Below are 12,682 nucleotides of genomic sequence, written 5' to 3'. Positions count from 1 at the left end.
TATAAACTGAAGTTTACAGTCAGCTCTGTAGACTCCTAGTCATATTGCAGGCAAGGGTTATGAGTGATTTTATTTGCTTTCCTTACTGACCTTGTGGAGAGAACTTGATTTAGGTGGCCAACACTATCCTATGGGAAACTGGAAGTCCTTCTATTACTATGTAAGAGTCACTTTAACAAGTATCCAACTTTTTCTACCTTTAAAAGATCAGATCACAAGCTTTTCTATTCTGTGACTTCCAAACATTCTCATTAATTATTAAAAAGAGGAATAATATCTTTGTAATGTTTCTACTTATTTAGAAACTATTATATTCTTATAATCAGCTAATTAAATCAAGCACAAAGTATAGAATAAGGTATTCATTAAAGAAAAATGATAACAAAATTGATTAGAAAGTGAAAAAAGACAAAAGCGTTGATGTTTTTAAATTTCCTATGTTGCTTTGTAATGTAGGCTAAACCTAACACCTATAAGGAACTTTATTATTCACAAATCATCTTCACATATATTATTGAAATCTTTTAAGGACTGTTAGAAGAGGGATCCGAAGTCTAGAGGTTTTAGGTGAATTGCTAAGACCTCATAAGGCAGAAAACAGCTAAGCTGGAAATCAGAACTATGTTCTCACTACTCTATGTCTGTGCAACCATGTCTCCTAAGCAGCTTCATTACTATGAAAGTCTAATAACAGACAAATGTAGACTTATGACTTGACTTATACGTTTCTTTAATAATCAATTTCTTATTATACCATTCAAATATCTAACATAAATATAAAAAACAAAGCTGAAACTGATTTTCCTGTAGCTTTCCAGTTTTAAAAAAATTAGCAATTATTAGAAATACGCCTTGTGTAACACACTGGCTAAAAATTGTCTGTCCTTCCCAAAATAATAAGAAATAATTCAAATCACAAGAGTTTTTGCCCAATGTGAAGAAGGTAAAGGAAAACATGTACATTTTAGTGAATATCCCAAATATAGAAAAAATACATATACTAAATAGAAAATTACCTTGATATTTCCCTGAGATAAACAGTTTGCATGGCTTTTTTCAAATGAGGTTCAATATTTCTCCAGAGTTTGCGAGTATCACGTTCACTTGCTACTCCAAAGAGAGAAAATTTCAATAATTTAGAATTACAGAAACTTTTTTCAAAAGAAATATTATTATAGTAAAATTATAGTTACCTTCTCCTTTAACAACAGGTTCACAATATTTAGGAAAATTAAGTACTGCCTATAAACAAGGAAAAAAAGAGAAAAAAGCACTTATCTACCACAATTAAATATTATTTATCAAGTAAAAATTTTATTAGAATTCAGGCAATTTTATTTCAATATAATTGGCTCAAGTAAAATGTTATTATAGTTTATTACTACAACAATAAAACCACAATTATCAATAACAACAGTAAAACAATATGTAAAATATTCCTTAACTGGCTAAATCCTGCCTAATGTATCAGCGTCTAAATATAAAGAAATATAACAATTCCCAAAGCAAATTTAAAAGCACATACATAGGGGCTTCCCTGGTGGCACAGTGTTTAAGAATCTGCCTGCCAATGCAGGGGACACAGCTTCGAGCCCTGGTCTGGGAAGATCCCACGTTCCACGGAGCAACTAAGCCTGTGTGCCACAACTACTGAGCCTGCACTCTAGACCCTGCGAGCCACTACTGAGCCCACGCGCCTAGAGCCTGCGCTCTGCAACAAGAGAAGCCACCGCAATGAGAAGCCCGTGCACCGCAATAAAGAGTAGCCCCTGCTCGCCACAACTAGAGAAAGCCTACGTGCAGCAACGAAGACCCAACGCAGCCAAAAATAAATAAATAAATTTATTATATTAAAAAAAGCACATACATAGAAAAGATGCCTAAAAAGAATATTCTGCAGATGATTAAACTCTTAAGAAATATGCCACTTACAAACTCTAAAACAAATAATAATATCCATTTGAAGGAAAAAGGACAACATATATTATCCTATGTTCTACATACTCAGAAAAATAGAACACTATACTATTTTTCTCCAATGCTTAAAGATCATTTCTTATATTTATTAGTATTACTAGTAGTAGTAAAGACTTAAACCATACTTCAAGCTTCAAGTTTATGAATATGATGTAACAACATAAAAAGCCGTAACCTCATCCTAAATAAAATCATTCCTCAGTGAAACCCAAAGGACTTTATAAAAACCATGTTTAAATTTCACATTTTCTTTTCCTACTAATAGTTTCTCTAAATAATTCCTCCTTCTTGTACTTTATAATCTACTTTGAAATGGCTGCCAGCCCAGATTCCCACAGGTTTCAAGGACATCAGTGCTAAGGAGTAGAAGCTACAAGTTATTTCCCAGGAAGGACAATGGATGAGTATTTGCTCCTGACTCCATCTCACACTGAGACCGTGCACTGACCCTCGCTCCTCTCTGTAAGCCCCCCTGTTGTCATTTCCCTTGGGCACCAGGAGTCTCAGACATTCAACTTCCAGAGAGATGTTAGTGATGAGCTTGAACTACAACAGCTTGTCTTCTGTTTTTTTCCCTACTCAGAAGACGCTTGAAACGTACAACTAAATCAGAAGAGGCCTAAAGTTTAAAAGTTCCAAAAACATACTAAATGTGAACACAATTTTAAATGGTCATTTTCTCCTACATTCTACCTCAAATACACACTGAATCCCTCTAAGTAATACTTTTCAGAGCGAAGAAAAGAGCAAAGCAAAGAAAATGTACCAAGAGATGTAGAATCTGTTCCTTTGAAAGCAACTGTTTTCTAGTCTTAGATATATTACCATTTTCTGTTACATGGAGATAAGACCTTAAGTATTAATAAAAGGTTCTAAAAGTGAAACCAGATATTTTTGCCTCCTCCTTTTCAGATCCCCACAACTAAAGTAGAAAGGTAAAAATTAAATAAAATATGAAAATTAAAGTAAATACAATTATTTTCCAAACTGCCTATGAAGTGTAAACAGCTATTCTAATGTTTTTTGGTTTTTTTTTTGCGGTATGCGGGCCTCTCACTGTTGTGGCCTCTCCCGTTGCGGAGCACAGGCTCCGGACGCGCAGGCTCAGCAGCCATGGCTCACGGGCCCAGCCGCTCCGCGGCATGTGGGATCTTCCCAGACCGGGGCGCGAACCCGTGTCCCCTGCATCGGCAGGCGGACTCGTAACCACTGCGCCACCAGGGAAGCCCTATTCTAATGTTTTTAACAACTATTTTTTTTTTTTTTTTTTTTGCAGTACGCGGGCCTCTCACTGCTGTGGACTCTCCCGTTGCGGAGCACAGGCTCTGGAAGCGCAGGCTCAGTGGCCATGGCTCGTGGGCCCAGCCGCTCCGTGGCATGTGGGATCTTCCCAGACCGGGGCACGAACCCATGTACCCTGCATCGGCAGGCGGACTCTCAGCCACTGCGCCACCAGGGAAGCCCTTAAAAACTTTTTAAAGTAATCTTTTATATAAATATTCAAAGTAATCCTTTATATAAAGATTACTAACTCAAGGTCAGTGGCTAATGAAACACCTATATAAAGCTTCTGACAATATTCAAATTCATCTAGATTCCAGACCACTATCGATACATACATTAACCTGAAACAATCTGTTACAAAAAATTAACAAAAAGATATAAAATTGCTTATTAAGTTTTCACACCACCTTTCTGTTAATCTTCATTTTAATTTTAATAAAGTTAAACATTTTCTGCAATTAGAGAAAAGAGAAAGGAGGAAATTAAAAAAAACACTCCTAACGACGTATGAAAAGAAACAACTAAAAAGACAAAGGTTTCTGATCAGGTCAAAGTTTGTACTAACCCACTGACTTCTACATTCTTAGGGTGTATTTGCTCCCAAAGGCCATATCCAAATTTCCAGAATAAATTTTCAGCTTCTAGCCTATCTCACACCCTTTCTTCATGGAAAAATATTAAAAGATGTACTTTTTTTTTTTAAGCAAAATGAGCACGGACCAGATGCCGGAGCTCCTTCAAATCTCGACAGACGGTGTAGAAAACTCCAAGAAGAATGTTAATGTAGGCAGCATAGAAATCAGCCGAATACTCTGGAGGATGATCATGGGATAGAATCTTTTGAAGGTTACCTGTTCACAGGACACAAATGAACAGAAATGACTGACCCATCACCCTAGTTATATCTTCTAGCAGTTTATAACAAAGGTTTAAACAATAAATACACAGGCTCAGCAATTATTAGGAACAATGAAACAGTTACAAGATTAGAATGCAAAAGTAATACAAGTTTTGAAACTGAGGTAAAAGAATTATGAACCTAACATTCTAAGAAAAATTACTAAATTTTACTCGACAAATACGAAGCAATGACATCTAAAGAAAATCACAAGAACCTTATAACAGGCAACATCAATATCAAGGGCAAAAAAATAGTATGGATTCCACTTATTTTTCTAACAATTAAGTAAATCAACTAGATAAAAATAAGCGGTACTACATAAACTACCACCAAACTGGAAAATGCTCATTTTTTGTAAAATGAAAAGAACTCATGATTTTTTAATGAAAATCTTCATCTTTACTATGTCATTCCATTTTTATAAAATGTGTTTTCTTCCTACAACTTTGGTGTCTTTATTTCTCTTCTACCTTAAACTCCTTATACAGTATCACATGTTTAGAGTCCTAAACTTATATTTTATCCTGCTAGAAATATATTGTAGAAGCACAGTTAAAACTAAAAAGAAACCACCTATTATTCAAAATTTCCCGGTTATAGCACATAAATCAGTCATTCACTCATTCCTTATTGCAATTCCCTCTGACTTCTTGATGCAATGGTCTCTTTTAGACTTCTCAGTTAAGAGCTCTTTGAACATGACTAGTACTTTAAGCCCAGTTCCATAGGATTCAAGACTTTCACAATACTTACAAGTGAAAATTCTCATGGGATGTTCTGATCCTGTCAATTTCCTTTTGTCTAAGAATCCCTTTAAGTGAGTATTTTTACCATGGATACTCTCCCATTTACCATCAGCCTTTGATTTTAACTACTGTCTTATTCCTCACAGTCAGTTAGATATAGGTACAAAACAATATATATGGCCTATCAACAGATACTAATATACAGAAATTTAGAAACAGCTATATTAATGGGATCTTTTAAACAGGGCAGTTGGCCAAAACCAAGAAAACAAATAAACAAACAAAGGCCCAAAAAACATTTCAAAGCCTATTCTCATGCCTAGAATGTTATCCTGAAGGAATTTCAGATAGAGACTTGTTACTAGATCTGTATTTTAATATCACAGCCACTGAAAAAAAATACACAGAGTCCAAAACTTGACTTTGGAGTCTATGTATTTTTACATGTAATAGGAGTTTTAAATTTAATGTTACTAAGCTTTTTAAAACAAATATTTGATACACTAAAATTTTCTAAAGGTGCCTTAAAACTTGGAGATAAAGATATTTATATATTGTGTTGGCCAAAAAGTTTGTTTGGGTTTTTCCATAACACGTTACGGAAAAACCCAGAAAACCTCGAAAGAACTTTTTGGCCAATCCAATAAAAGCTGACAAATAACTAGATAGATAAAAGAAAGAAGGGAGGGAGGCAAGGAAGAAAGGGATCAACGGTCAGACAGACAAACATACATAGGCAAAAAGGTGGTCTCTAAATGCACGGATGAGGAAACCTGGAAACCAGTTAAGTCTCCAGCTTAGACTGCACTCCTAAGCTCCTCCTGACTCTCTTCTGGGTATCCCTTCCAGGTGACACTCAGTACCTCCTAACAGAGTTGATTATATAAGACCACTGGCCCACTTCAGTTCTCACTAAAGTCTTCTAAGAATTAGAACTCTCACTGGGTTGCAACAAAAGTAGAACAGCTGCTTAGTTATACAGGCTACAGACAAATTCTCAGAGTACAACTCAACATTAAGGAAGCCATACCAGCTCTAACAGTCAAGCTTACTAAAAATCCCATCTCTAACAGAAAGCTGAAAGCAGTGTACTAGCAGGTAATAAATAAAGGGAAGGAGAAAGCACTTGATGGGTCCCCTGCTGTATTAAAATTTCACTATCAAAATACGGTCTAACACACCAAGAACCATTTCTAACATGGAGAGGGACTTCTGCTGCCAGTCATGAGGGAGTAAGAGGGTCCAGAAATACTCTCCTATAAATAACTAAAAACTGGACAAAATATAGAAAACAATTATTTTCAGACATCACACAACAGGCAACAAAGGACTGTGATACATGAGAAAAGTTAAATGAGGTGAGTCTTACCATCAGCCAGGCTTTCTAACTAGAGGTAATTTTAGAACTGTCGTACAGGAGAGTTCCAAAAGGAGCCCATTAATCTCAGTGAGTTGATAAGACAGAGATCAGAGAAGAGAGAGCTAAGGTAGCTAGAATGTGCAGGGTAGAATACATGAGAAAAGGAAGCTATGCAGAGAAAGAGCCCCAGAAATCTGCCTAGATGTTGCCCTTGGTTCTTAGCTGAACACCAGTACTTATATGCATAGAGTAAAACCTCAAAAGGACAAGCAAGAACAACTTCTGGGGAAAAAACAATTACTGGAGAGCTGTTAAGTCAAACAATTTCCAGAGTTCAGACAGGGCTATAAACTGTTCATTTTGCCACCAGTAAGAATGGAGAAACTATACTAAATACATGGGGCATTCAGCAGAGAACCCAACAGGACTATATCTTAGAAGTAGAGCTAAAATTAGCCCTGGAATAAAGGCTACTCTAGACCCTCTCTCCAAAAGAGCTTAAAAATAATCTCAAAAGGGTCACATGTATCTTCAAGTGATTTAAATGCTTAACTAGAAAAGAAGTCCAACATGCAACAAAAAATTTAATACCTGTCATTCAATCAAAAATTACTAAACACATGTGAAAGTATAATGGATACCCATAATAGAGAAAAATTAGTCAATAGAAACATCCCCACAATGAAAGAGGTAGTAGAATTAGTAGACAAGAACATTAAAACAACTAATATAAACATGCTCATATGCTCAAGAATATAATGGAAAACAAAAGCATCATAAAATTGGTAATGAAAATTCCACTGGGTTGGATTAACTGCAAATTAGACACTTGTAGATAAAAAGGTCACTGAACTTGAAGACACAGAAACAAAAGCTATCCCAAGTAAAACACTGAGGACAAAAAATGATGTAAAATTTAAATAAATAAATAAGACATTCAGCAGGACAGTATCACGAGATCTAACATTCATGTAATGTGGTCCCAGAAAAAGGTGTGGGGAGCAGAGTCGGGGGGAACAACAGGACACAGATAAAATATTTTTAGAAATAATGGCTGAAACTTTTCCAAAGTTAAAACTATACACTCACATATCCAAAAAGCTCAACAAATCTCCAGCAGGATAAACAATAAAAGATATTTTCCACCTTGCCTTTTTATTTCTGTAAAGCCCAAATAGTAATATATTATAAGGTTTATAATAAATGTATATGTTAAATGTAGGACAAAAATAGCACTAAGGTTGTGAGGTGGGAAATTATAAGTCACTGAGATTTTCAGATTGTTAACTAGAGAATAACTTAACTTATTCTGATTGATTCAATAACTAAACCAAAAACCTGATCAACTGCACTATAATCCACCTGAAGAAAAAAAAAACAAAGCATTACTAAAAGATGAGCAGTCTGCGTGTGGGAGAGAGAAAACAAGAAATCCAAATTAGGGCCCTACTGATACTGCTAAGAGGAAAGAGTGTCCTGAACATCAGATACCATATTTCTACAGATGACATATGTACCAAGTTATGATTGGATGACTTAGACACTAAGATTATCCTTTTGCCCTGGTTCCATGCTTACTTATTCTGACTATAATTTGGCTTATCAATTAATGCTTCCTTTTTGAACGTTTTTTTGTATGATTATGATGCTTCTGAATTATTTTAAAAAAACCTAATATGTTAAAGGCTCTAAAATTTAATAATCAGATGAACTTGGCTCCACATTATACACTTTTCAAAAATCTATTAGCTTAGGGCTTCCCTGGTGGCTCAGTGGTTAAGAATCCGCCTGCCAATGCAGGGGACATGGGTTCAAGCCCTAGTCAGGGAAGATCCCACATGCTGCAGAGCAACGAAGCCAGTGCACCACAACTACTGAGCCTGCACTCTAAAGCCATGAGGCACAACTACTAAGCCTGCATGCCACAACTACTGAAGCCCGCGCACTGCAACAAAGAGTAGCCCCCACTCGCCGCAACTAGAGAAAGCCCGCGCCCAGCAACAAAGAAAACACAGCCAAAAATAAATAAATAAATTTATTTTTTAAAAAATCTATTAGCTTACACTTTCTAAAATTAGCAAGGTCACTTTAATTATTTAATTATGTCCTCAAATTCTCTCCATCTCTGCAGCTTTGTATCCTTATTTTTTATAAAATTTAATCAAATTCTACAATTCATTATAGCATACTTTAATTTCAACTTCATTTGAATACCAGCATTTTTTAATAATTTTTCACTAAAATGGGTCATGAAAAACTTTAACATCTAATGGTCACAAGAGAAGTACAAAGAAATTCTTTTTATGAAATCCTTTGATTTATTCATTTTCTTCCTACCCTTTTCTCTTCTCCTTGTGATTTTTCATATAAGAGGAGCTATTAAAAATTTAAGGGTTCCCTTCATCTGTTTTGGTTTCCTTTTTGTTATCTCAATTATCAAAGGCAGGAGGTGTTACCTGATTGCTGTTCTTGTGAAAACAGACAAAAATGTGTTGATCTTAATAATGAATGTTTGTAGCTGATCAGTTCACAGGGATAGTGTTTCAAGGTCAAGGAATGTTATTTTTTCATAGCCTCTAACCATCTTATGCTTCAGTTATGATCTTTGAATCTGAACTATCATATTTGCACAGTAACAGCACAGTATTAACCTACAAAGGTACTCAGCAACAAAAAAACTATTGTATTCTTCCAAAGATAAAAATTATTAGGATCTATGAAATTTAAGATTAAACACAAACCAAAAAGAAATAAGAAACACAAGGGCTAGCACAGTTGCTACTGTAAGAGTTACAGTAATGAAAAATGAGATTTATAAAATCAAAAGATACATTCCACAAAGTACTTAACTCAAGTACATGGTATATAAAGATTTCAGTACAATTTTAATGTGCTTTGCCAATCTAAACAACTCACTTGTATGGATGTAATAATCCCACTTATATATACATCTTTCTGTAGTGACTAAAAAAATGTGAAAATACACCTTTATTTACAAATATGTGAGAACTGCTCTTTCAAAAAAACGTTAATTATACAAGAACAACCTCTATAAGTGCAGAAATATAAATAATATTTTATTTAAGATTGGCAGCAAACCATAATAGATTAAAACACCCAAGTATTCCCATTTGAACATGCTAGCTTAATCTTTCAAACAACAAAAACTATTTTACTGAATATCATTTATCAAAACAATGTTTTCAAATTTACCTATGCTATAATCAGGAAAATACAAGACAAATGGCTCAAAGCATCCAGTATTTGGACGAAACTTTTCCCAAACAATCTCGCTGAGAAAGATAACAGTCACATTTCTGTCAGTCTGTAAAAGAGAGATAAATAAAAGTAACTTTGCATTAAAAAATCTTAATCAGAACAGTAATTCCATTTGAATTTTTCTTTCAAAAGAAATCCAGCAAAGTTCCAACATATAACAAATTATTTGCATACTAATAAGCCATATTTAGAAAACCCAATCAAGGAGCTCATCCTTGTATGCAAATTTTCAAACATAATTACTTAGAATTTCCATAAAACTTTTAGGTTAATCGACAATTCAGTTACCCATGAATACTAGGACAGTCACACAAGGACTAATTTTATAGAAATTAAGAAACACATCTGCTTGAACGATTAAGACAAGAACTTTTTATGGAAAATTTCAAAGAAATCACATGCTTTACATCAATAAACCAAAAAAGACAAAACTTAACATCTCTCTTTATTAAAATGGCTATAGTACCCAGAGAAAAGAAAATATCAGTTGCATATTTTAATGTATATTCAAGATGTTGAGTATACATTAAAAACACAAACAAGTGTGAGTATCCAAAATACCAATGTTAAGTAAACAGAAAACTTTTGAAATATATGTAGAAATTATAATTAGTATTCCAAAAATAACATTAAGAGAACAAGCTCAATGTGTATGTTATCCTTCTACAGAGTGGCCACAAATGCTAATTCTAATGCTAGAATTTATCTATAGACACCTGGCATTCTCAACACAAATTTTAATATTCCCATGTTCTTTTGGACCTCTCCCAAGTTGACAAAACAAGACATATTTGTTTTGTTCTATAACTATTCTTAGGACCCAGTCTCATACATAAATTACACTATACTTTGATGGTGATTTACTATTTATTGATTTCTAACTTATGTGTAACCTTATATTCCAATTTTCATTATTTAGAGAAATATACTTCTGGCTAACAAAGATAGCTGAGTTCAATAAATTAATAACGCCACAGAAAATGTAGCATCTTTACGAAAGAAAGGAAAAGATTTTTACTTTCAAATGCTTTTTGTCTTATTAATTTTTAAGAATCCTTCAATTCATTTCCATAGGGATAAAAAAGTATGCTCTAAACACAATCTTGATTACAAAGCATTGAGTTGTTTTTGCTTAAAAATATGATTACCCAAAAGAATTTTATAAAGTCTGTTAAAAAAAAATACTGAGAGGTTAAAAAAAATAGAGGCATTTATCAGTCTAAAAGGATTTTAAGGACCTCCCTGGTGGCTCAGTGGTTAAGAATCCACCTGCAGAGGACACGGTTTCGATCCCTGGTCCATGAAGATCCCACATGCCGCTGAGCAACTAAGCCTGTGTGCCACAACTACTGAGCCTGCACTCTAGAGCCTGTGAGCCATAACTACTGAGCCCACACACCGCAACTAATGAGCCCGCGTGCTGCAACTACTGAAGCCCATGCACCTAGAGCCCATGCTCTGCAGCAAGAAGCCACCACAGTGAGCAGCACGCACACCGCAATGAAGCGTAGCCCCCGCTCGCCACAATTAGAGAAAGCCCACACGCAGCCACAAAGACCCAACACAGCCCAAAAAACAAAAAAAAGTATATTAATAATAAATTAAAATATATATATTACAAAATAAATAAATAAAAGGATTTTAAGTTGGGTAATGTTCTCATCTGTTCATCTGGAAGTACTTTCAGTGTACAGTGATATCTATCATAATTTAAACTTCATTTTAGTCTGATAAGTATTTAATATAAAAAAATGTGAAATGCTTTTGCTATATTTCTCTTAAATGAAATACACATTTAAAAATCAAGTATGCTTTCAGAAACATCAAAACAACAATTTTCTTTTCTGATGGAGTTGAGCTTACTATGAATCTTTTCATTTTCTTCAAATAACTTCCATAATTAAAACTAAAAAAAAGTGAAAGGCCTACATACTGTGACAGGATGCATGATCAAAGGTCTAAGTACTGTGACAAGATAAAAACAGTGGGGCAAGTTTTACTGGAAGGGCGAGAGGACAGCAAGAATGCACTCTGGCTACCAGAGAGGGAGTCCTTGAGCAAAACAATGGGAAATAGTGGACGGATTTATGCAAACACACACAAGAAAAAATAAATAAAAAGAGAGAAAGAGACCTTTACTCAATGAGGATGGGTCCCTGATGTCAGTAGTAAAATGCCAAGAGTTAATCCATCTGGGAAAGGCTAGAATGCATGAAGAAACTTCCACGATAAGTCACCAACAGCTACACTTACTCTTCTCTTGTCCTCTCCACATCTGCCCCTCAAGACTATTACTAAAAGAGGATTTTAGGAGTCAGCCTTAGGCACACAATGATTTCAGTGGCAATCAGTTGAGAACTTCTAGCAGTTTCTCAAATTTGAGTAATATACTTAACTTTTCAAAGGTGGAAATGCTCTAGGCACTGTCTCCCCAAATATTCACTTAATTTTTATTATAATGTTCCTTAATACTTAAATAATACAGACATAAAACTAAGTAAGTATAAACTATTTATGCTCAAGGTACTTATAAAGTCATAAAACCAAATATTTTTATTTATAAGTTAAATATAAAACTATAAAACCAGTAAAATTTAAATTGACATTATTTGAATATGATGAACATTACTGTTTTGCCTAAACTAAATCTTTGCTCATTTCATGAATATGGTACTAACAGGAAACAGCCACAGTGCTTTTGAGTTTAGCATTCCTATAGCAACTAGTATTGGTAAAAACTGAATTCTCTCACCAATTTCCTTTATTCAAACCACTACAAACTACTGCCTGTTGTTGCCATCATATTACTATTTGGCTTTCACCTGACATATACATAGTAAGTCTCTCCCTGTTCTTTTCTCATTAGGCCATGACAATCACAGTAGAATTAGTGTTATTCAGTGCCAACACAATTTTAAGTTGAAACACAAAGCTCATTCCAAAAACTGAGCGGCTATGAGACAGAACATCAGATGATCCAGAACAGACCTATCATTCTTTAGATTACTGAAATGAAAATTTTAAAATTCTTGCAGACAGTTCAAAGTCTAGCCCATCCCCACAATTTACTCTAGCAAACACCTAAAATCTTTTAATAGAAAGCAGTGTTAGCCACTTCACAATCAAAAATAAAAG

At 34.5% G+C, this 12,682-nt stretch overlaps 1 protein-coding gene across 2 annotated transcripts in view; it reads right to left on the bottom strand.

Moving 5' to 3' along the window:
* ORC5 (origin recognition complex subunit 5) overlaps window positions 1-12,682 on the bottom strand; it is a 73,279-nt gene that overhangs the window by 46,819 nt on the left and 13,778 nt on the right. For both annotated transcript variants that reach the window (XM_082846920.1, XM_082846921.1), the window contains exons 5-8: window positions 9,482-9,593; window positions 3,982-4,112; window positions 1,194-1,242; window positions 1,017-1,107 (exon numbers count right to left, since the gene is read on the bottom strand). In XM_082846920.1, coding sequence (XP_082703046.1) covers window positions 1,017-1,107; window positions 1,194-1,242; window positions 3,982-4,112; window positions 9,482-9,593 — 383 coding nt within the window. The remainder of the gene's footprint in view (window positions 1-1,016; window positions 1,108-1,193; window positions 1,243-3,981; window positions 4,113-9,481; window positions 9,594-12,682) is intronic.

This window comes from Leucopleurus acutus (assembly GCF_964270905.1).
Source record: "Leucopleurus acutus genome assembly, chromosome: 9".
In the NCBI taxonomy this organism is placed as follows: domain Eukaryota; kingdom Metazoa; phylum Chordata; class Mammalia; order Artiodactyla; family Delphinidae; genus Leucopleurus; species Leucopleurus acutus.
Note: the sequence above shows the minus strand (reverse complement) of the source record. Positions and strands in the feature narration are given on the sequence as shown.